The 26,478-nt window shown below is 40.8% G+C and overlaps 1 protein-coding gene across 3 annotated transcripts in view; it reads right to left on the minus strand.

The window, feature by feature from the left end:
• The window catches only part of LOC142947031 (disks large homolog 4-like), an 88,214-nt gene that overhangs the window by 13,953 nt on the left and 47,783 nt on the right, over positions 1 to 26,478 (minus strand). For all 3 annotated transcript variants that reach the window (XM_076088677.1, XM_076088675.1, XM_076088676.1), the window contains 10 exons: positions 22,511 to 22,564; positions 20,387 to 20,437; positions 18,074 to 18,198; positions 17,345 to 17,514; positions 16,813 to 16,949; positions 15,876 to 16,020; positions 14,510 to 14,642; positions 12,574 to 12,730; positions 11,784 to 11,886; positions 483 to 597 (listed from right to left, as the gene is read on the minus strand). In XM_076088677.1, the coding sequence (XP_075944792.1) occupies positions 483 to 597; positions 11,784 to 11,886; positions 12,574 to 12,730; positions 14,510 to 14,642; positions 15,876 to 16,020; positions 16,813 to 16,949; positions 17,345 to 17,514; positions 18,074 to 18,198; positions 20,387 to 20,437; positions 22,511 to 22,564 (1,190 nt within the window). The remainder of the gene's footprint in view (positions 1 to 482; positions 598 to 11,783; positions 11,887 to 12,573; positions 12,731 to 14,509; positions 14,643 to 15,875; positions 16,021 to 16,812; positions 16,950 to 17,344; positions 17,515 to 18,073; positions 18,199 to 20,386; positions 20,438 to 22,510; positions 22,565 to 26,478) is intronic.

A 26,478-nucleotide genomic window follows, 5' to 3' on the forward strand; every position in this document is an offset into this window, starting at 1 on the left:
TCTTTGCTTTCCATTGTATTGATCTTCCAAGAGCTCCATTGTGACTCATCTGGTCCCAGTGACCTCGCGGTTAATCAATATTTCAACTGCTGGGATTCTTGTGAAGAAAGGATCTTAAAATTGTAGCTGGATTAGGACTGACACTGCTTCTGGGCTCTGCAGAGGATGGACGGGGTGATTCAGAGAAGACTGAACAATCAGGACAGGCAAGGACAAGAGGACAGAGGAGCACACAAACACACAGGAAACCGAGAGACTTGACAGGCGATGGATGTGTTTGTGTTTTCGACAGTATTGCCAGAAAATCTAATTGTGATTTTAAAATGTGATAACCTCTCTTCCAGCATCTCAGACACACAAGACGTAGAGCAGACAGTTGAGATAAGGCCTTATAATAGTTGTGTCACTCTGAAGGACACTAGACAATCAGTCACCACTGACTGCTCTGTGTGTGTGTGTGTGTGTGTGTGTGTGTGTCTTACCTGACGTATAGTGTGCGTTTCTGTGTGGAGCGGAGCGACGTAGAGCTGGAGCTGACACTGCTGGTCATCATCTGTTCCCTCAGGTCATGGATCTTCGCCTCGAAACGACTGTACTCTACACACACACACACACACACACAAAATGAAGACAAACACTGTTAGACCTAGCAGAGCAGGCAACAGGTTTTAAAAATGAATGCTTACACAAACTACTGAAATATAGATAATAGAATTTACAAGCAACACGTTACTCCACGTTAGAAGCAGCTGAGCGACAGCGATTTTTTTTTACGCTTCAATCATCTTTGCTCCGTAGTTCAGAAATCTCATTCCGGTTCCATGATCAAAGAGAAGATCAGAGGCATGAACACACACAGCTTTAAGGGTGTTAACCACATTTCCTACAAATGGCAGGAGTACAACAAGAACAAGATGCATTTTGAAATTGCAAGAAGTTTGTTTTCCATGTTCAAGGGCAGAAGTGTTGGACTATCCTGCTTAGCTACAAACACTCGCACACACACGTTACATTAACACACACCACACACACACAAATTCATCGATATACAGACACAAGCATTGAGCTGTCAACTGATTCTCTACAGCCATAATCTAATAGTCTGTTTGATCTGCATATTAACTCCTGTTACATCAGACCCAGTCCATGTCAATTTCATCATAAACACACACACACACACACACACACACACACAGCCAGTTTGAGATACACCACTCCTCAATATCTGCGTTTATAAATCTCTTCACGCAGGATGTTTTGTTATTCATATATGCAGATATCAGAATGTATTTATTTGATTAGATAAATCCATCCAGCAGTGTCCAAGGAAATAACTGGTTTAGCCGGCTGAGAGAGAGAGAGCGAAGGGCTTTTGTAGGTGGACCAGGTGTCACTGATTGGATAGGAGGTGTCAGTTGATTGGGAGCATCGTGAAACAAAGAAGGAAAGTCAAGTACACAGAACCCTACTTAGGTCACAACAGGCAGGAACAGACCTTCAGTGGGGTCAACACTAGGCGCGTTTAAAATGCTGAACAAACCAAGATGTGGGCGGAGATTCAGAGGTCTGGAACGAGGCTATCAACTTTAGTCCAAACCATTTCCTTATTCCCTCCTTCATTGTTTTCTTCCCTCAAATAGTGAAATGTTTCGTTTCATAAGTCTACCATACAACAACAATTGGGCTTCAGTCTCTTTTCAACCACAAGAATAACAATGATTTGAAAGTGAGTTGTTTTTTTGTGGGAAAGAACTGACACAAAACTGTAAAGCCATGTGACTCGGGCAAAATGTGTCAAACATGTCAAACAGGCGAGTCTGCAATGAACACAAGCTGCACATTATACATGCACACTGAGTTCATACTGTGACGTTCAAGCAGCTCAGCAGTGGTGTGACTGAGCACCATTGGTGCAGGAGTTACTAGTTAGCTCGCTCATATTTGCTCATTGGCTATAATGTATTTAACTTACTGGAAACACAAAGCTGGAATCAAAACAAACAAACACAGCAACCGCAATACTGCTACCTAAACATGTCAATGCATTTGTTTTCCTCAAACCTGTGCAAATTCAAATTTCCCCAGTGCATTTGCTGATGTTTTACACAAATAGAGCAATGGATTTTCAAACAGCACTTTCAGCCTTAATTGCCAGGAACGACTGTATCCCCATCTCACTTGAATGACAAGTAGTACATTGCGAGGGAGCAACCAGTTGGCCAATCAGTGGAAAGTGCAATGGTTTGCTCACACACTCAGCAAAGGAGCCCTGTGCTTCAGTATCCTCCTGCTACATGCTGCAAAAACCCTTTAGTTTCTGACCCATTTCTTTTTCTAGTGGTCATAAAAATGTCATTGTGCCTCTTTAATTATAAATGTACATTATTTATGGAAATTGGCAAAGAGGGAAAACAACTTATATCCAGGTAATTGCTGTCTCAAAATGTCATTCAATTGAGATATTCTTGATTCAGAGCGGCTGAACAAACAGCAGATAAGTGTGAAGTAAATCTTTGATGACTCTGCTTTAGTCTCCTTAGCACCACACAGCTTCCCAGAAACCTCTGAACTAACACACGGATGACAACGCCGCTGGCAATAAGCCTGCAAAAGCCCTTCTGAAGGATGTCCCTGTCTGCGTGTGTGTGTGTGTGAACCATTACTGTGGACTATAGAATCTAATTAACCCTGAGTAATTCAATCATACTCGAGGTACACTACACACACAAACACACACCTACACACACACACACACACACATATCTAGAACCTGCAGTATCTCCTGACTTTTCCTGTTTTTCTCCCTATTTCTGTTTTCATTTCCTTGTTTACATCTCTACTAACACGCTCAGCATCTGAACACTGTCAGAAACCAGCCCACAACACCCAGATCTCAGCTCTGATTTCCCCCAAAGCTTTCATTAATCTGACACATTGAAGCTCACTGACACAAACAACTAAACTGTATTAAAACGGCTCCAACACACACACTTCTGAAATCACTATTCAGAGTAACAAGTTCCTCACGCTTTTGTTTTTTTTTTTACTTCTATGCGGTTTCAAACAACACATTGATGTTCTGGAAAAAAATAACTTGAATGAATTTGATGTTTGCTGACAAGGAGGTTCACCTTTAACTTCCAATGCTACATGTTATATGCAGACATAGAAGCACCACTGCCTCCAATCTCAGGATCAAAATGCCCTTTCGCTGAGAATTTTATTTCTTGCTTTAACTTTACACATTTCATCTCTGATCTCAGTCCGGCATATTCAATCTGAGCTCTAATCCATTACAAATTGATGGATTAACACTTCTATTTCTGTTTGTCTCACTGGACACACCCCAGAGCGATCACACACATCGACATCACCAGACACTGTGGGAACTTTCATCATCATCACCATCTAACCGTCTTTGTCAACACACATGGCCTCAATGCAGCATTACGGGATTAAGAGGAAGAGAGAGAGAGAGTTAGAGAGGGAGCGAGACAACAAGACAGAATGAAGAGAGGGAGAGGAAACAGATTAACGACTGCGACTGAGCTTAGATGTATTCCAGCGAAATCACATCCGATAAAGTAAAGTTGATCAATGAGAGGCAGTGTTGAAATAGATTATGTAGAGCTACAGAGAGTTGATGTGATCTATAGAACAAAGACTGCAGCTATTGGATATCAGTGTTATTGAGTCCTGAAGAGAAAGACAAAGCCGGCGCTGCCAAGGCTGCAGGTCTGATCGTCTTCTACTTTCAGAGCAAAGCGTGCTGGTGTTGAGAAGTCAGAGCTGAGCTTGATCATCCAGCGATACAGTAAAAGTACCACAGTTAAGAGAACAAAAAGTGTTCATACTAAACCGCCGATGTTTCCTCATCACTGATCATTTCTCTCACTGTGAGACAAAGTCGTTAGAGCAAAAAGAGCGTAGGAGTCACCATGTTAATGCAGCATCACTGGTCATCAGAGGGATAACAGTGTCACCAGATCGCTCCAATATTAGCATTACCATCATTTCCAAAAAACACTCCCCGAAACAGTGATGCCGAGGTGTTTCTAGAGGCAAGATGCTAACAGATAAATCAGTTCAGGTCTGTCTCTCCCAACTACCGCACCAGCTGTACTCACATGCTGCTGGCAGACAGGCAGGCTCAACAACGTCCACACCATATGATGCCGGTACGGTGGCTTTCGGATAAGTGTCTGTGCTTGCGAGAGTGGGGTTTTTGCCGCTTAGAGTCCCGGGATGTGAATGAGAAAGAAAAAAAAAACAGGACGAGAGAGCGAGAGAGCAGATGTGTGTGTGTGTGTGTGTGTGTGTGTGTGTGAGAAAGAGAGATGATGGAGAAGATCTAACGCCAGCTCCACATTGGATCCAGCATGTGAGCGAGGCAGCGTGTGAAATGAAGTGTGTGTAGGTATGCAGAAGTGTGTGGCACAGAGAGGATGTGTGTGTGTGTTTGTATGTGTAAAATCAGTCCAGTGTTGCTCAGCTGCCACAGAAACAACAGATGCTAACTCTCTCTCTCTCTCTCTCTCTCTACTGCACACTTCTCTTTCTCTATCTCTCGTTCGCTGGTGCGTTCGTTTGCTCCTCCCCCTCTTTGTAAGCAGCTTGCTGTAGGGTGGAGACACACATGCACGTGCGCGCGGACACACACACACTCACCAACAGACACACACACCGTTCCCTCAGGTCACTCATGCAGGAGGCTGAGTCGATGCCAGGCTCTCCTGCCCTACTTTGGCCCAGGGAATCGGTCTACACACACACACACCCATGGTAAAGCTTGACCAAGCATTTTGAATATTGATTTTTGGGATGCTTAATTAAAAGCTCAATTCATATTCCTTAAATTGATTTTCCATTCCTTTTATATAACAGCAAAAAAAAAAAAGACATTAGTATCTGCCTTCATAAGTATAAGGGCTTTCTGCGATGCATGATTTATGTCTGTCTGACTCCATCTGTCTCTCATTCTCTCTCCATCTCCACTTTCTGTAAAGCTAATTTTAGTTTTTCTCTGTCTGTCTGGTTCTCTTTTCAAGGGTTCTAAAAGGTTTACGAAACCCTGTACTGGAAAAATATGACTTTTTTGAAGTCAAAGTCAGTCAGTCATGCTATAGGCTTCAATAGTCTCTTCAAACAAACATCCACTTCTATCTTTTTCTCTGGACATCAAGCTCCCTAAGAGTGATACAGTGAAACATATTGAAATCACCACACATGACGTTTCACGTGATCAGCATCTAACCGTTTCTGTCAACGCACATCATCTCATTGTAGCATTATCAGATTAAGGAGCAAGAGAGAGAGAGATGGGGAAAACAAGACATAGTGGAGAGAGAAAGAGAAAAGGGAGAAGAGAGGAGGAGGAGGTGGGGGAGGGTTGATGACAGAGACTAATGACTTTGGGGCTCGTATACTCTCTTTCTTCATTTACCTCTCCTCTCCTCTCCTCTCCTCTCCTCTCCTCTCCTCTCTTCTCCTCTCCTCTCTTCTCCTCTCCTCTCCTCTCCCTAGAGGAGCATTGTTCCTCCATTCAGCAGCTGGCAGAGACCTTTTCTGCATTGTGCAGCTTCAGTGCTAACAGAAAACCACTGGAGACGGGCAGTGTTCATCTTTAGTGTGCATTGCACCAATATTTTCCTTTCAGATCACCCTTTCTAATATCCAATCAGAGCCGTATTTGTAGGAACATGTATTTAATGTAGATAACCTGCAGGAAAGAACATGGCTTTTATGCCTTATGTCATTTGTATTGCTCATGTTACATTTAAAGGAACTCATTGGAGTTATTGACCACTGGTAGTGCTATTGAGCAATGTTTCCCTGAGTGGGTCCCGTTTTGTTTGTATCATGCACCTGATACCTGCCGCTGATTTCACGCTGTTCCACTGATGCACAGTTGGTGGCGGTGACGTACGGAGAGAAGTAGCAATGTGTTTACAAAGGCAGGGAAGAAGATGACTACAGGCCGGTGAACATTGTGTCAACACATTGTGAATACAGATGTTTTATGAGCAAAGAAATTGGTGAGTAACACTGGCTCCACAGGGCACCTTAAGTATGTTTGTATTATTTTTCCTGTCTGAATCCTTTTACTGTTAATTATCTCAATTTTCAAGACATTGTGCAGGCTTAACTTAGTTTTTAATCATTAAGTACATATCAGACTACAAAATGACTGATCCTTTACTGAGACGTCCCTCTTGCGTTTGTACACATCTCCTCCACTGGGTCTGTTGTTAAAGTGAACCAGAATCAATATGAGGCTCTGGCTCTAAAAATAGCATTGCTGGAGGAGACTCATCTATAATTGATACGATACACTACAGTAATCTATATTGATATTGATCTCCGGATCAGATTTCAGAGGAGACTAGAGGACACAAAAAGAGACCAGAATTCAAGTTTAAATGCCAAGACTGAAAATGTGTTTTGTCTCTTGCACCAAATAAAAGCCAGCCAGTAACGCGGCGGCACGCTGCACATCTCAAATCAGTAACTTTCCTGTTACAAGTGATGCCTCCAAATCTCCCCAAATCCCACTCTTTTAATGGTGAATCAGACCACTACCACAGACACCAGCAACACTGGAGAGGAGCGGAAGCACTGACAGGTGGATAGGAAGGAAAACGGACAAAGAAGTGGAAAGAAACTGAGCGACAATGAAAGAACAGAGAGATAAAGTGTCTTAGGAAAAGAAAGGAAAGCAGCCGACTGTATTTATTCAGCAGATAATATTAACACAACTTTGTGTCTGGAAGCTCAAAGAAAGAGCTGCGCCTAATCTTTTACTTAACACACACACACACACACCCACACACAAAGTGTAATAAGCAAGCTAACAGAAGTGCAGATAATCCTCTCTGCATCGCCTCAGTATTACGGTTACTGCTGACAGGCATCGCCTCTGTGTGTGTCGTGTGTCTACAGTATGTGTGTGACAGTGTGTGTCTGTGACAGTTGTGTGTAATCCTGGTTACTCATACTGCTGTCAACCTGCAGGCATTACCAGTCCCACATCAGGAAACTTTTGGCACAGGAGGAAGATCATGGTCAATACTGCGACATTTAATTTTTTTGAACAACAAGAATTATTTCTAATGAGCTGCACTGAAATTGAACAGGGAATTGAAGCCTGAACACTAAAGAAACAAGGCAACCAGAGTGGCATCTATTTAGGATTCACTGTCGGCTGAGAAATTAATTAAAAGTGATTTTAATAATTCTACTAATACAGTGTTCATCTAACTTTTTATACATGGTTTTATTTTTTAGTCCGCTTTTTACAAATTAACATTTTAGCTCATTAGTAAAAAATAAGAAAAAATTCAACACACAGAAGTTTTGCAGCCTCACTGTGTCTAATATAACCTGTAGCTTATGGTGGCTGACGTTAGCTAACTTTAGATAGATATTAATGTGTAACTGACATTTCATTAGCTTCTCTACTTGTGTAACTTTGTACGAATTCTTTTCACATTTTTTTTTCAGCTATTTCAGGTCACCCACGGATGATGTCTTTAAAGCATGTGGCTCGAGGATGATGGGAAATGAAATGAGTTTAATTGTGCCATTATCCTATAATTTGACTTTGTGTCAACTAAAATGAAACAGTCTGTTTCAGAGTCTGTTTACGCTTGTTGGGGAGCATGTGAGGCTCCAGGGGGGAGCTGCCCTAAATCAGATTAATTGCCTCAGGTGATGTCACTTGAGACAGTGTCATTTGTGACTGAAGACTACAAGTTTGAAAATGAAATAAATCTGGGGGATAAAGTTAGAAAGAAGTGAGTTTACCAGACCTCCGTAGCCCACTCCCCATCTCTGATTAAGGCTAGCAGCTCAAGGCTTCATTAGCCGCAATCTAGCATAATCGTTTTGAATCCTTGGCCGGAATGTCAGGGTTCGGGTTGCATTGTGGGTAATGTAGGCGCCAGGTTTTGACAAAAAAGAAGAATGCATGGAATTTAATGACAAGATCTCTAGTTCTTCTACATTCATTTTGATACTTTATTTCATAGAAGATTGCCAGATCAGTGAAATACTCTCAAGTATTTTGTGCTACTGTTTTAAAGTTTCCTTGTCCTGTCGTGTGTGTTTTATTATCCTCATCTGTAAAGTACTTTGTGTGTTGTTTAAAGTGTTGAAATGATCATTATCAATATAATTTTGATTTGAGGTTGAAGTTAAAAACACCGTGCAGCTGTGCAAAACTTGATCTTGCATGTTATCATCGTAGAGTTTATTACAGTTTAGTATTATCTTTCCTGATATCCTAACACTACTGAGGTGGCTGCAAACACAGATTTTCATAAACGGGGTTCTTTCGGTGGGTGGATATTTGGACAATGATTTACTGCAGTTTGAGAATAAGATTAATTTTCTCCACTCCCACTTCACCTTACCCAAATGCTGCTCAACTGGCATTTCAAAGCGTTCTACTGTAAGTACATTGCACTTGAATCACAACATCACATACACAGTGTGAACAATATGTTGTTCTGAATATTTATAGGGTCAACTGTAAAGTTAAGGAAATAATATCAAAGGAGAAGTCTGTTTTTCATGATTGTATGATGGTAAATATGTAAGAAAATTTAAATCTGTCAATTTAATGTGCTCATTAATTGCTCTTAATTCACCACAATTCAAGTGAAGTTTATTCTGTACCAAATAATGTCTTACAAAAAAATCCTGCAGATGGAGATTTTGGGAGAAAATTCAGTCAAACAGATTTGCCTGGCAGAATGCATATGAATTTGGGGACATCACGTCTTGGAGCCACAGGTCTGATATACAAAAATTGGCTTAAAATAGCCTGAAACGTGATGGGTGATGTCAGCAGTACTCATGCAGAATGAAGACTTTCACAGACAAACCCTCCCCATCTGCTGCACTTCAAATAAACACAGCTCTATATCTGCTGCATCGGCTTAAATCAACCGCCCAACTTAGCACACCCACACACGCAGAGCTGTCTTGTGTTTGAGTACACCGGGTACCATATTTAATATAAATAACAGGGGGAGACCTGCACACACACAGCGAGAGAGACACTTTTCCTCTCCTGGAGGAGGTCATTTTGAGCTCCTCTCTCATTGGCAGGAAGTGTGTGTGTGAAACAGAGGGGGCACTGCTGGGCACCACATGCCATCACCACAGGAACGGGACAAACATGGACCTCAGATGGACACACACACACACACACACACACACACACACATACACAGTGCTGACCAAAGCACAGCGTGGACAGAAGGTTTGATATAGAGTTCATTCAACAGTCACTAATAAGAGTCACGACACAGACAAACACACACACACACACACACACACATATGCAGGCACACACCACCCACACACTCTTAGCTTTTGAGGAGCCAGCATGTGAACAAAATCCTGAAATGCTGAAGCGCACATATAGTTTCTTGACTGTAGAGCAGGAAAAACCTTGAACTTTAAAACCAGGCAACGGCACAGTCGGCTCTTAGTGAGGCCAGCTGGACCACCACTGATACCTTCTGCCTGTTGTCAATGTACGATTACCAATATAACACCAAACTATGCCAAAACAGAGCTGGACCGTGCCAAAACAACAGAACATCAAACCATTTATTTCACACTTTAATTTGTCGAGCATCTGCAGGATTTAAAAGGAATGTTTTCTTTTGACTTTCCAAAAGAGATAATCAATTTGATGCATGAGTAAAAAAACTCCTTTGTGGAGGCTTCTAATGGAGAGCAAGATTTGTGGCAATAACTACTGTATACCTGTCTTATGTGTATCCATGACATTTACTACAGCGCAAGTTGTTTACAAGGCCCTCTAGCCAGCTAAATAAATCAACTACACATTTATAGAACATGTTGATTGGAAGGAGGGATTACTAAATGCGATTTCAGTTCGCCATCTTTGAAGCCTCCTTGTGGTAAGTTTGTGATCCTCAAAGATCTTTGGTGACGTAATCCTTTAGGATCTGAGGGCGCTGTCCATGGTGCTGATCTGACCCAACACTCTGGATCAACAAACTGCACTGATGCTACAACCAATCAGTAGGCCAACATTACGGTTTAAAATAGCAAAGAGCTTTCATTAACAAGTTTAGTTTAGTGAAGCAGTAAAAAAAAAAAATAATAATAATTTTGATTTCTATTAAAATTGATTATAATTCAAAAATCAAGGGACCTACTGTTTGAATGCTATGAGATGGATCTCCTTGCTTGTTCGCAGCACCTTGAGCCTGGTAATTTATTATTTTTGCCATATTACTTTATTCTGAATCATCTTGAATGAACTTGATTGAGGATCTTTATTTAAACACACACTTTCTCCTATGAAGATAGAATTCATAATTCATTCTCGTAGGACCTTTTAGAATTCATAATCCATCCATCACTGTTTTCAGCATGATGTATGGATTACACCCCTATGCTGTTTAAAGCCTCCAAATCATTTGCATACTGTGGCTCCTGGGGAACTTCATTATGTTCTGACTGTGCCTTCCACATCTTAATGAATTTTGCCCTCTTCTATTTGGGCTAACATTCATTTGCATCCATATCTGGGCTCCATGTGCATTTACTTAAACCCTAATTACTCTGCACCATATCTAAATGATATTCCCGGCTTAAACTCCTCCACTGTTTTTCCTTAAACCTTCTAGCTCTCCCCAATTGCACCACAATAAAGGTGTTTGTGTTGACGTTGACACTTCCCTCCTCATATTCACGACTAGTGCACTTTCATCTGCATTCTGACTCTTCTTAGCAGTCTCACCTTCCTCTCGTCTTTAGAACAAAGCTTTGTCCTGACTTGTACAAAATATTACCTGTTTAATGGTGGGTCCACTTTTGAATCAAGCCAGTGCTTTGGATTAACCTTTCAAAACTTCTAACTCATCAACTGACCTCTGAAGATAAAGAATTCATACATACAGTAATATGCAGGACGTGTGCAGGATTTCCGAAAATTTGAATTGAAATATACAGAATTTATAAGTTAACAAAACATCTAAAACTTAACAACCAAACATATTTAATAACTTAAATGAATTTCTCCTCCTGTGGACCAGTGTATTATACTCTGGACTTGCCTATAACAACACCTCCAAAGAGCTCCTCTCTCACTTAATATTGCATGGCTGATACCTGAAAGGGACCAGGAGACCTGATGCCGTGTAACTGTGTGCGTGTGTGTGAATTTGTCTCTGTGTTATACTCGGGTCCCACACCATGGCAGCATCCCATTAGATGAGCCAATCAGCAGCTATAACCTGGTTTCCAAGGTTACAGCCTTTCTTAGTCACTCCCAGTAGACAAAGGATGGTGCTTGTTGGGAAACCTCACTCTGTCCCTCAGTAGGTGTGTGTGTGTGTGTGTGTGTGTGTGTGTGTGTGTGCGTGTGTGTGTGTGTGGCACAGAAGGTACATTTGCAAACTTTCAGTGTAAAAAAGCATGAGAAAATATCTTGTTTCCATTGATTACTAATCAGCAACCAGAAAATAACATGATAAAAAGAGTTCCAAAAACTATTAAAAACAATAAATATAACCCCGTGTATCATGATACTGCTTCACATCTAAAACATTTACTGTATTACTGTATGTGGCAGCATTACATTAATTGCTGTGTCTATGGTAAACTGCCTAGGAGGAAGAGGAAGAGGAGGTAGAAGAGGATTTCTGTTATTTTCTGTAGCAATCCTATTTAAATCTTCTTCTGCATTAATCTGTACATGAGATAGATGCCAATGTACTGTGTCTATCAGCAGCACTCACCCTCCGGTCTGTACTGCGCTGCGATGGTAACGGTCTGTCCTGCATTCTTCAGAGCTGCAGCTGCCTGCTCATGTGTTGCACTGGACAGGTCCACGCCGTTTACCTACACGCACACACGCGCACACACACACAATTAGAGCTCATGCCTTGGATCAATAGTAATAAATGTAAAGTCACATGAGCCCTCCATTGAGAACACTGTACATCTCGGCAAGTCACAGGTGACCAGTCACATGAATGTGTGCATGTGTAGTATACGCGTGTACTTTGTGAAGGCTTGTTTAATGCATAAAATCATTCCATGTCAGTACTTTCATCCTAATCCAGTCACAGTCATTCTGTAGGGATTAGCATTGCCTCTAGAGTCTGAGGACTAAATCCTGATTGAAGAAAATGAAAGCCGTATTTCACCTTAGTGGAACACAAAATACAGCTTCAACACACACGCGTCGGCCATTAGTGGTGACTGGTAATGTGCAAAGAAGATAATATCAGTTACATGAAATATCTGTCGACAGTAGAAACTGTGAATGAATGCAAAGATGCATCAGATCAAATTAAAAACATTCAGCTTCAGCGAAGATTTCAGTTATTGTGAGCAGTGGATCCACATCAATAATGTAAAGAGAAAATAAAGGTTTTACAGGAAAACAAACAGACAGGATGACTCCCTTGATAACCCTCTAGAACACATACAGTAATTATGGTAGGATTTGAGTTATTGATAATGGTGACAGTGCTTGTATTATATTATGTGTGTGTATTGTTTGTAATAAATCTTAGCTCATACCGACAGGATGCGGTCTCCCTTTCGTAGCTCCCCACAGAGATCAGCTGGACCTCCGGCGAGAATGAAGGAGATGAAGATTCCCTCTCCATCTTCCCCTCCAACAATGTTAAAACCAAGACCTGTGGACCCCCGCTGGAGCACCACCCGCCTGGGTTCCCTGGGAAAAAACACAAATTAAACACACACATTGTGATGATGGTATCCAGTAAGTTTTACATTTGATCAATCGGTGAGGACTTAAATAGCTGCTTAAAGTTTAGCTGATGTTTAGTTGCAAACCCTGTTTAACCAGAGTGTAAGATCCAGTGACAAGGAGGAGTGTATGAAAAGAGCAATACAGGATGAGGTATTTTATCATTTCATATTTTATACTTGCAACATAACTGCAAGTGTTACAAGCCTATTGCTTAGTGATAAATGGTACGTCTCAGTGGGAGGAAAGAGCACTTCAAATTAGGATCATTCCCCATCTTCACCAGCAGATGTCAGTATTGCACTGTCTCTGTTTTGTTCCACCACCACAGTTACTCAAACACTTCTAACTCAGGTTTATTGCTTCCTTAGTAAATCAACATAACTTGAATGTCTTTTGACAGTGGGAGTAGGAAAAGCAAGTCCATCCAAAAATCAAAGAGATGAAAACTCTTTGACTGAAATGGTTCTAAGCAGGGCTGCAGCAGACCTGACAGATCCACACCTTCTGTGTTACAACTATCACAGTATATAGATATTACATTTGGTAAAGTGAGAGCACCGGTAATCGATTTAGACAGATAAGAGATTGATATTAAGAGAGGAAAAGTTGAATTGGTTCCCTCTACAGCACAAAACCACAAATTACTACATTACGACACCCCTCACCTGCAATCTCCTGCTTAGAGAGAAAGCAGATGTTCTTAAAGTTGTGCACCCTCAGTTACTAATCCTCTATTTGAACGAGGAAACTTATCAGAGAGCGAAAGAGGAAACCACGAAAGAGAGAGATACAGTCAGAGAAAGAAGAGGGGCAGACGTCAAAATGACCACTCTGCGGTCCTTTTTGAGGCTTATCAGATTTATTATAACCAAAGCGAACTGATTGGCCCGGAGGGTTATGACGAAATGAGTCATATTCTTGTAACCACGGTGACGCCAGTTGAATGACGAGTTGTGCTGTGATAGGCTGTAATCCGTCCATTAAAATGGATTAAAGACAGTAGAGCAGCACCGAGAGTGTATCTGCGTGATTCTATGTGCATGTGTGTGTGTGTGTGTGTGTGTGTGTGTGTGTTCTGAGTTTATACGGCAGATACAATTTGCACTGCCATCTGCCCTTTTACTGCCAAACACACACACACAGCAGCAGAGCGAGCAGGCAGGGACAGAGGTCACTCTCTAGGGACTCTGTTTCCTAATCTGGTGTTCCTCTTTGGGGGCCACATAAGACCTCAGAGGGGGGACATGAGACATGCAATAAAGGACAGGAGGAAAAAGAAGACAAAGCGAAGATCCTGTAAAAGCTGAACAGCTCGATTTACGTTACACGTAGCTGCTCTTGCACGTAAATCTCCATTTGATATATTCCATTGAAACCTCATCAAATGCATTAACCTTTGGGGAATTCAACAAAATCTAATAGAGGACCAATTGCCCAAAAATGTCCTGTTTAGTAATAATGGTAACAGTAAGAAGATGCCAGACCCCTTTTAGTTCAATTTAATACCAACCTCTCAATTCATATTTTTGAAACCATAAAACGTGTCTGGATGTGGAAAGTTTTAATACACATTATGTTGCTATGTTTGCATGTAGTTCGACCGTACATATTTGCTGTCATATTTGGAGAAGCTGAGTGGGGTCAGTTACAGCTTTTTACAGAACAAAAGTCCCAATCAGAGAATCATCTTTTGTTTGTACCTTCTGATCAATGGACAGGTGTTTGTGTGTGAAGTCTCACCTGTTGACGTCGTCGTCTACGGTCAAGGCCCTGGGCAGAGGTGAGTATCTGGGCGTGGTCAATGGGGCGGGGCTTACAGACTGGCTGCCGCTCATGTAGGGGCTTATATGGTTGTCTTGATGTGGGGAGTACGCTGGAGGAGCACACAGACATTTCTTTTCTTATTTTACCATACGGTCATACATAAAACATCATCCCATTGGTGTCTCTTTAGAGGCTGACTGTGTACTTTCATGTTCTGTTAGTTAGGTTCCGAATTAGATGTACTGCAGATATGTTGAGAGACGGTGGTGTGATACACACTGTTTGGTAATGCGTTAGACTCAGAGCGGTGATAAACGACATGTTGATTTGGAGAGGTGACAACTGGTTGTAATCCAGTAGATCAAATTGAACCAGTCTGATTATCAGACTATTATATAACGCTGTCTGCGTGATGTCGTCAGTATATCTTTTAAACCAAAAGATATAATGTTTCAAATCAACTTAAGTACTGGAAGTATTTTTTTATTATCATAATGCGCATTATGATTAGAGTGAATTGTTTAGGATGCATCTTCAACAACAACATTCATATTCAAACTCTTTCAGGTAACTTCAGGACTGTTGTTTTTATAGTAATATACAAAATGTTGTGTTTAATGTGTGTGTGGAGTAATACATCTTTAGGGCTACAGTCCTCTTGTGATATTCAGCTCTAAAGTGGAAATCTATATCTATATAACCTGTTCACTGAGGATAGTAAACGCTATCATGACAAGTACCACGGTTAGAAAATGTTCACTCTGACGCCATTTTTGAGCTGCTCCTGAGCCACGTTGGGGTCTTTTTCATTTAAAAGCAAAGCAAATGATTAATTCACTCTTTGTCCCCTTTTACTTTTACCTCAACTATCCCATTGTCTTGCTTCTTCCTCTAGCACTTCTGTGTTTCACAGTTGAACTCATGGATCAGCTGCTGAACATGCTGCCTTGACTGCTTGCTTCTGATGATGGAGGTCTAGAAATTCAAGCTCACTGTGCTGTCACATTGCCAGTAAGAGTCTCTGCAGAAAAGTCTAAATGTGTGCTCTTTTTCAAACCCCATCCAAAGAAGAAAATCTCCACCAACAGCTTTTGTTCCTCGCTGTTCTTTATAGTCTGACACCATCTGGCCCTAAAATGCCTCTTAGATGCAATGATGTGTGCTACAATCACCAGAGCATCGTTTCACTGCAAGTTGTTTCTGACGTTGTGAATAAAAGTCTTTGCAGTCTGGGAGATGCAGGATCCCTCAAACCCATGTTATGAAATGAATCACTGCATTATGGGTGAGTATTGTACTGAGAGGTGTGTGTGTGTGTGTGTGTGTGTGTGTGTGGACTTACAATTAGTGACGTCGGGCGGAGGGAAGTTGTCATTGATAAAAACAGAGGTGTGTTTGGCCACGCGGAGGTAAACAACGTCCGGAGTGGACTTCAGGGCAGCCACTGCATCTTCATGAGTCACCTCCTCCAAACAAGAGGCGTTCACCTGAAGACGCGTGATGTACAGACATGCATTAACACACAGACAACACGTAGACAACTTTATGTCCATACCAGACAGCAAAAGAATCATACAGTGTGGATGATATCCATGGACTGCACATGTCTCCTGAATCAGATTGTGATACATTAACCTACTGGAGAACAGGCTTTAATTAGGTTGAATGAATGGGTCTGCAGCTGTATTAAATCACCTTTTAACAGGCTCGGATGTAGAGCACAAGTGTAACAATGTGATACAGTCATACTCTTGTCCACTGTCTTTTACTATTAAACCTAATTTAGTTTTACAATATAACACGTCCAGTACTGGTAATATGTAAGGATTTAATAAACGGGAGCAAGCGCCTTGTTTTTGTTAAATTCTCTATTTAAATTATAAACAAGGACAAGTCATCCGACATTTTGCAATGTTGCTGTGGAATAATTACATGTCTGGTTTCATTAGGGGAAAATAATTAAATGTTTGACATTACTAAGGAATATTTGTAACACGTGAGTTCAGTAAAAGCAATTCATGGCATGTAGAATTTGGTGCTATTAGCGATGTTCATTGCCTAAATGGGGCTAATTAACCTGCATTCATATTCTAATCTGAAAGTTTTTCATGCAAACTTCTTCTGTATTACATTTGATTTACATTTTTAAATAAGTAAATTGCGCAATGTGTGAATCTATAAAACTTTGCTTCGATGGCGACTACAGCGTACGTAATAGACCTGGTAACATTTACATGATAATAAGAAAAAACAAAGGGTAGTAAAAAGGTGTTTCTTACAGCCATGAGTTTGTCCCCTATCTGCAGCCGTCCGTCTTTGTGTGCAGCCCCTCCCTCGATGACCTTAGTCACGTAGATACCGTTGTCGCCCGGGACATGTTGGTTTCCAAGTCCACCTGCTATACTGAATCCTAAACCTGAGAGAAAACATCAACGGGTCATATGTTTGTATATAACTTCCGGGTTTCCTAAGGATGTTCACATTGTTATATGTTTGTATTTGCTGCAGTGTTGCATTTTCACATCACATAGTTTTGATAGACTTCAATTATAGGGTAGTCAATTAGGTAAACTAATCTCTTTCATATATTCTGTAGCTTTCCCCTTCCCAATCGTATTTTCTCCATCATACTGTCGGGCACCAGTTCACGTCTTTATTTCCTTGTTTCTTTATAATGCCGGCAGTACGTAGAGGAGCAGAAGAAGCATGTCAACACCCTCAAACAACATTACATTTAAAATCCAAACTGTCTGTTTTACTACATTCAGACCCCACCGTATGTGCTGTTTACAATGTGTAGTACTTTCTCACCTTTGGGCCCTTTGACCAGCTTGATATCCAATATTCTCTCGGTGAGGCTCTTCCTGCGTCGTATGCATAGTCGGACCAGACCTCCGGCCTCCTTCAGCGCCTCCACGGCCCCGCTGTGGGTCACGTCCCTGACGTCTGTCTCATTTACCCGCACTATACAGTCATTCACCCTGCACGGCAAAGTCACATACAGGAAGGAAGTCGCATGAGGAGTTCATAGTGACGACAAATGATGCACATCACTTCCTGGACTCAAATGTTAGACTTTCACTCTGAAATTGGAAGTCTGATTGGGAGACATTTATCTGTTACAAAGGAACCAACGTTTTTTTTATTATTATTTCACTTCTTTGTGAAATAGGAGCTCTCAGGTACTGGTAAAAGTGCCTTGCTCAGGGGCACGTCAGAAAAACTACACGCTTCAACGTTTTTGCTGTATTTTGAACGTGGCTTTCGGGGTTGCAGCTTTAATAACGACTTGATGCCCATCCAATTTGCACTGATTTTGCTAATTTATATGAGGGATTTAGTTTACAACTGTTGTTACAGGCAACACAAATCAGCTGTGATCAGTAATGCTGAACTTGCATTGTGAAGACTAAATCCTTTCACACAGTCACTGTCTCCTATCTGGTGACAAAAAGCTGGTCTCAACAAGGTTACCATTTGAATTCTTAGGTTCTGGTTCAGGTTAGAATAACAATGAGCTAAGGGCGTGGGTTTGTGTACCTGAGTCGTCCATTCTGGGCGGCGGCCCCTCCAGGTATGATCTTGGTGATGAAGATAGAGGGGTCTTCTCCGATATGAGGGTTATCAGTCCCTCCTGCGATACTGAACCCCAGACCTGAGTTACCCTACACATGCACACAGACAGAGAGTGTGTTTTAATGAAGGAAAAAGAAACACCATCCGAACATACATACTGGTTTTTAAAGATCATTTCTGATGTCAGAAGCTTCGATGATCTAACACAAATGTATCTGCCCTGCCATGACATCATCATCTCTGCATCCTCACTATTTTAAATAAGAAGTAGATAACCACACTGGAATTATTCTTCCATTTGCCAAAATTACCAAGAAGCATCTATTAAATACAACATTATCTAACTGGCATTCATTGCAAGACTACAGCTAACATCTCCCAAATTTTCACAACTTACAAAACTACCACCCAAACAAACAATGTATTTAATACAACTGTCTCTTGATGTCGCTTATTACCAAATTACACATAATAGACAGCCACTGTCAGTTGGAGACGGTACCTGATGAAAGCCTTTACTTTGTGTCTGTTTCACTCACTCTCTCATGCGTTGTCACTGAAAGCTAGTGAAATGTCTGTGCCTGTGTTTGCGTGTACATCCATAGTATCTTTAAAGCAGATCCAGTCAAGCAGACAGAACCAGGTCACAGGAGAGAGGGAGAGAGAGAGAGAGAGAGAGAGAGAGGGAGAGAGAGAGAGAGAGAGAGAGAGAGAGAGGCCTCGGGGCGAGGAAAAGGGGAATATAATGGGTGAGGGAGCACGAGGATGAGGAGAAGAAAGTAGGGAAGGATGGACGAGGGACAGGAAATAAGGTCAGCAGAGCTGGACAGCGGTGGGACTAAGTAAAGGAAGAAGAAGTAAAGGAAGAAGAATGATGAGGTGAAGGAGAGGATAGCTGACATGGAGCAGATAAAGGCTTTATGACTATAATGTTTCTGGTTTTATAAATGTATATTTTTTATCCTTTGGATTCAAATTACTTTATGAACTTTGTAGTTAAAATCAAGACATGAAAATAGCTTATTTTTTTTCTTCTCAAATGATTTTTCAGATCAAAAGAAACTTTTTGACAGCAGTGGAAGAAGTCCTCAGATCATTTAAGTAGAGGTAGACATACTATAGTCTAAAAATACAAGTAGAATCCCTAAATACTAAATGTTTCAGCAAAATCAACCTAAACTATCAAAGTAAAGGTATTCATTATGCAGAATGTCTCATTTCACAGTGTTTTGTTCTCATGAAATATTATATCTTTGTGTTTTTATCACTAACAAATACTGTACATGTAAGAGCATTTTAATGTTGTAGTTTGACAAATAGTGAGACAATTTGAGATACTTTGTATACTATTGGGTAGTTTTGTAGTATAGTGTATAATTTCATATGCGCATATCATGTTTTTTATGTAAGGCATTAGTAGTACTAGAATAACTATTATTAAGTATTAAAATGTGGTGTAGTAAAAAGTATGATATTTCCCTCTGAAATGTAAAGGAGCAGAAGTATATAGTAGCAAAGAATGGAAATACTTAAGTATATCAAAATACCTCAGTAAAAAAAACATCCGGTTTTACTGTAATTCATGTTTTTTGTTTCCCTGAAACTGAAAAAATTTTAAAAGTTTGCTGGATTTAGTCCCGACTACACCTTTATTTAAATATCTTTATATGATTTTTACAGTACACTTTTAAATAGGAAATCGAATCACTTACACTCCAAACAGTGTCTTTATTCTGCAGCTTGCAGTAAGTGACAATTATCAACAAGCTATTGTTTTATATGAACAGGTATGGAATGAAGTTTTATCCGACGTTGCAAGACTAATTATGCCGTATACTGATTACATATTGGTATACTTGATACATTTATTTTGATGATCTTGAGCTCTTGTTTTCGTTGGACTTACAAAAACATGTTCTAACAACTAACATTTTCTGTTAACCTTAACTTGTTTGAATCTCACAGAAGAAGTAAGTTGGAGAGATGGAGGGAGAGAGAGAGAGAGAGAGAGAGAGAGAGAGAGAGAGAGAGAGAGAGAGAGAGAGAGAGAGAGAGAACCTTTGCTTGTTTTTGTCTGAGCACAGGATTTCTCCTAGTTTTAAATCGGCACTCTCGACAGCACCGATGATGTTTTTAGTGTCTGTTTGGAGGACAGGGGTCTGTCCAAACAGATGGAGTTACTGTGACATGGGGGGTTGATTTAATAACTGATTACATTACAGTTTATCAAATAAGCATGCACTTTCGAGGTGTGTTTCATTGCATGTTAGTCTTTACCCGCTCCAGCGTGATTTCCTCATATTCATAGTCTGCTTCTGTTCCATTGACCTGTCAGAGAAGAAGAAGACGATGAAGAAAAGACACGTGTATCAATTAAGAGTAAATATGGTAAGCTTTTTTCCTGTAATGGACAATAAGATGCTCATTAGATTGTATAGTAAAGCTTTTCACGTTCACAATTTATAAGCAGTATTTCTCTCTGTCACGTCGTTGCTCTTAGCAGGTCCACCACCCTCGCATGTTGCATTAAAACCTTCATGTTTATCACAGCTTCATCAAATATCTCACCGTTTCTGCACAACATGCAGGTGCATTCAATAGTATGTGACACTAAATATGCCACTTATCAGCATTCACAAGTTGAAGAATTGTTCCTTTCCAACTCTAAAACAAAATGTGAGCTGATTATTACCAATAAATACAAATGGCAACAAACAGCAGAATTATAGAAAAGGCAAATTAGACATTTGATAGTTTATGAATGACGCATGAATCCCAGAGATTAAACTGGTAATGCGTATTAATGATGATGTACCTCTGACGTCATATTTAAGAACATCCATGCTGAATTACCCACGAGCCAATCACACCACTCAGCCAGGACTGCCTGAACTATAAAACATATTAACATCTAGATTCCCTGACTGAATGAACAACATGCAGAATTAAATCCGATCCGAGCAGACTATTACATATTTTGCCAGTCCATTTAAACTGGGAGATGAGTGTCTTGTTCCAGCTATAGCTGCTGTAGGCAGGCGTGCACACACACACACACACATACACAGTGGTCGAGTAGCATCCCAATGGCCCATGTAATCCTCTTGGCTGTAATCTGTGTCTCTGTGCAGTCAGATTAGTTCAGATTTTGAATTTCTGTCGTTTCAAACAGCACAATCTTCCATCAGCTACAATGTGCAGTGTGCCTGTTATCACCTACCAAACAGTGTGTACATATTCGGACCGGGCACCTGATTAAACATGAATTTGAATTTACTATAAACACATGAATTTACTATAAACACAAACCATTGGATTATTTTGAAAAACAATTGAGGACGATAATAGCTCTCTGCCATTCTTAAAGCTGTAGGTTCCAATCCCTTAAAACATGATTGTGATATTTCCTGCTTAACATAGTTCATTTAATCTTTTAAGAAAAGCATCATGAAATTATCAGAATATCAAAAATAAGATTTTAATTTTATAAGCACAGTACGCAGAAACAGCCTCGTGCATCTGCTGTGTGTTTAAATCTATTTCCCTGTCTTGAAAAGGGGTCAATATACCACCTTTGCCTCATTTACAGCAACAACAACAAATATATTAACAATATAGATCTGTTTTTTTCTCTCTATATATATATATATATTACATACATTAATCACACTTCTTTGGACGAAGACAACATTCAACAATCATGTCAGTGACATATTAGGAGAATTCTGCAAAAGAGAAGTAATTTTCTCTCTCTCTGTATTATATCCCAGACAGTTCAGCAGGGGGTAATTCACAGTAATTACATAATAAACTTATCTAACAACAGCAGACACTGATTCTCTGAGGCAGCTGGCTACCAGTAAAATGACATCTGGATCCATTTAATTCTGGACGCAGCTTTCTGTCTAAATACAGGATCACTATTGTGTCTTTTTTGTATTGGGGAGAAGTATTGAAGTTACCGAACATTTAGAGTAGAAGCTCCAGAAAGTGCTTCACACAGTAAAATAAAAGTTCGCATGACATGTGTTTGGCTCTTGTCTTTTTACAGAGTAAAGCATTTGAAGTGGATATTCACAAAGTTACACAATAACAGTAGATGCTACTAGAATTCCATATGTAAGCTTGACTAGAAATATAACTGCACGTCTTGTAGGAGTGAAAACCTTATAGATTGGATCAATTAAAATGTATCAACAGTGGCAACACTGACATTTAATAAATGCGTCTGATTGAGGTCGTGCCTGGGCGTGGTACATATTTAGGAGCTCATCCTCAAAACGCAGCTACACGTACACATTGGTTCTTTTATGACAGACATTTAAGTATCAGCGGGGTGCAAAGTCCACAGTTGGGTGGAGCTTAAAATTTGACAGACCATATATTTGAACCAGTACTCACGTATGGGGGGGTGTCGACGCTGTCCGCGTTGACCACCACTGGAGGGGGGTTGGCCTGTAAGAGAGAACAGCAAAGTGATTAAACTCTTTTAAATTTGAAAGATATTATCACAAAACCCAAGACATACAGCATTTCACCAAGATGGCTGATGCCGTTTACTGTAAGAAACACACGTAAACACACAGAGATCTGTGATGTTGACTTACTCGTCTCATGTTCTGGTACAGCATGTTGAGTACATCTGCTACAGATTACCACCACGGAGCGACAGCATACACCACATGACATACTGCACAGCCCTTGTTGTGGACAATATCAAAGTACCACACTGCAAACCGCACTGCAACGTAACAGACTGTTTTATAAAGCTCTGTTACTGGGCCATTAAGTACTCTTACTGTAGCAATTCAGTACGGCACCACAAACCCTGGGCTACTTTTACATTTTCGATTGTATTCTAATGGCCTGTTCTGTACTCGACAGTACTTTCTATCGTATTGTATGCCAAAAAACAAACAGTTGCAATCTCCCATGTGCCGTCTACTCCCTCCTTCTCTCCCTCCCCCTTCTTCTCTAAGCTCAGTCTCCTCTTTCTCCCTGGCCTCCTTCTAGCATCCAGGCCTGGACAGTTTGGGGTTAAAGCAGCAGCAGATGACTGACATTGTCTTTCCTCCTGCTTCCTACGCGAGCACAGCAAATGGTAAACCTCACACTACCTAATAAATAGCCACAAGGAGTTTCTTTCTCCATGTATTTGCAAGGTGAGCACCAGCCCCCATGTTATCAGTCCACCCTTTTTTCGCCACCTGTCTCCGCTTTCGCCCTGGTCTCGTCTCACTTTCTCCTTCAGAGAGTATTTAATGCTCGCCGGTCCAGCGCCTGCTGCTCGAGTGATCTCCAACAAACCAGCAATGACCAAGCCAGTCCACGAGAGATAATCTGAAGCTCCAGCTCTTCTTCTGCAGCCAAAAAAAAAGACTTCCCAAACAAACCAGCTAACCAAACATCAACCAAGCTAGCCAACCAAATGGACACTGCTCCCAGTCTTCACTTCACTGCATCAATGTGCAACAGAGCAGCAATAGCATCTATCCCTCTGAACTAATCTCTACCTCCCTCATCCCCCCTTTCTCCCTCCTTTATCTCCTCTCTTACACAGACACACACACACACACATATATTATTTCACTCCATGTCTCTCTCTCTCTCTCTCCACCACATGTCAAACTGTCTGTCAGTCAAGCTGACAGGATGCTTGATCCCACACGGGAACAGAAAGAAAGAGAGAGAGAGAGAGGGGGGGGGGGGATCAGAGGGATTATGCTGTACGTATGGTGGGAGGAGTCAAATGTGCCTGCTCAACAACAGCAATGTGGAGCAGAAGGTGCAGACAGATGCACCCCCATCCCCTTAAAACCACAGACATGAGTAAAAAAGATTAAAACAAATAATAGTGGGAGAAGAGACATGGAAAGAGATTCACAGAATGAATGAAAGAGGGAGTTGGGAGGGGTGGTGGGGGTAGATACAGTAGAGTTTGTGGATATTGGGGTGACAGTAAGGGTTGTGCTGACAGTTGCAGCTGTTAGGATCTTTGTGTGTGTGTGTGTGTGTGTGTGTGTGTGTGTGCGTGTGTGTGGGTGTGTTGATGTGAATGAAGGTGAGAAAGAGAGAGATACAAGTGGAGGGTAAAGATGATAAATGATGCTCCATACAGAATAATTATTATCACAAATATTCTGAAGTCTGTCCCACCTGTTTCCATGAAACATTAAAATGCTACATGCTCATGTTGTATACTTTCAGCAAATTATTTCATCTTTAAACTCAATGGTGCCTTTGTTGTGGTAAATCTTCAGTCCTGCATTCAAAATCTTGCTTTGATGAAAGTACAGAACTATTATCAACAAAATGTAGTTAACGTATACAAAGTAAAAGTGCTCATTATGCAGCAGAATGGTCTCTGTCGGAGGTATATTATTCGATGTTACATTTTACAGACATAAAGTGGTAAGAAGCACTAAAGGGCTCAGGATACTGTTGTTACTATTGAATTCATCACATTTTATTTCAGTCATGATGTCATTTTTATGTAAAATTTCAATCTACTAGCTAACTAACTTACTACAGGTTTCAAATAAATGCAGTGAAGTAAAAAGTAGAAAGTTCCGTCTGAAATATAGTGGAGAAGAAGTATATGGTAATACTAAAATACAAGTAGCCTAAACATTGCACTGTAGTAGAGTACTTGGGTAAATACTTAGTCAGATTCCACCACTTCTTACAGATTGACGCTGTAAAGAAAGGTCACATCAGGATCAATCAATACCACAAAGGGTCCCTTAATAAATCTGACCTTTGAAAGGGTTTCCTGCTATTGTAGAATAACTAAATGTGTCCTGTTGTTTGGTTTGAACTTTCTAAAACAGTGAAGAATGAGGAGTGTTTTAAATATGTTGACCAAAAACAGAACTGGTTCAGATGAAAATGCTTCATCTGACTGCAGGGTCATCTCAGCCGATGCTAATGTAACATAATACACCTTCATGCTGACTTCACAGAAGCAAACTGCCTAAAGTTAACCTGTTCCATTGACTCGCTTAAACTTTACCTGACTCCTTCACCATCGTAACAGCAGCAATGTACAAAATGCACACAACCTCTGTGTGTGTCTTTGTCTAAATGTGTGTGTGTGTGTGTGTGTGTGTGTGTGTGTGTGTGTGTACGTGTGTGTGCGTGCGTGCGTGTGTGTGTGTGTGTCATTCACACAGCCACAAATCCAGTCGGTCTGTCCGCTGGTTATTCCATTAACACGCCATGTCAGACTGCAGGCTTATGTAACATCAATATGACTGTGTGTGTGTGTGTGTGTGTGTGGTTGTGTTACATGAAAAGGCCAAAAGAACAAACGTGCAATTATAAACAAACAAGCACTCACACACAAATACACAAACACACAGACACACACGCAGACACCATCCATATCCAGACAGTGTTTTGCTGCACTATGCATGTGAATGTTAGTTGTTACATGATTGCTGTTACACCAGCTGTGTTGTCATGGTACTGTGGCCTGGTTCAGTTCAGCACAGCTTAGAAGGAGTTCGTTAGACAACGAGACGAACAAGTGCTTTCATCAGATTTCTCATGCTCTGCATGGTTGTTAAGAAATGTTTTGAGTGTGTGTGTGTGTGTTGGCGCAGAGTGCTGGGTTCAGCTTCCACACCATCATCATGACAATTTAATTAGCAAATGAATCGTGATTTGATGAAACAGAAATCAAGAATCCAGAAATATCTAAATGATGCACACAGGAGCAGCTTGCTAAATAATCCCTCAGACATGCAAGAACATACGAAGTGCAAACAGGAAAAGTCCCCAAACCACATTGGAGCAGACTGTCGAGTGTTACGCAGAAATATTTAAAGAATTAATTCAAAGCGTTGTTTTTCTGCCACATCTGACCTTACTTGGTCCAGACTTTACTACTTTAGGTTTTTATTTAGAGCAGAAAGGGCCAATGCTGAGATATTCATACACACAAACAGACTCCACTCCTAATATCACTGTCCACTCTGTCTTCCTAATGCGCAAGAAAACTCCATTTGACTAATGAGCTAATCAGATCTAATCAAATCAGAGCGGCCATGGTCATCACGCTAATCAGACTACCACCTGCTATATCTGATTACTGTACCACACAATGACTACCCAACCAACAGCGAGTAACAGGCTTTTCCTGAGCTCACTAGAAAGTGCTGCATGAATGATTCCTAAACCCGGAAAGGACTTAGCATCTTTACACTTCCAGTTATCTCGTCTCAAAGTCAATGTGTTTTTGGTAAGATGCCTGATATAGGATCTGCGGTTGACACAACCTTAATAGATCGCCAACTCAAATGGAAAAATGGAAGAATCCCCATTGGCTTTTTGTCAAGGCAACCAGGGCGATGATAACTTCCGATAAA

This window comes from Anarhichas minor, unplaced genomic scaffold, assembly GCF_050575085.1.
Source record: "Anarhichas minor isolate MPS153535 unplaced genomic scaffold, ASM5057508v1 ptg000010l, whole genome shotgun sequence".
NCBI classification, from domain to species: Eukaryota; Metazoa; Chordata; class Actinopteri; order Perciformes; family Anarhichadidae; genus Anarhichas; species Anarhichas minor.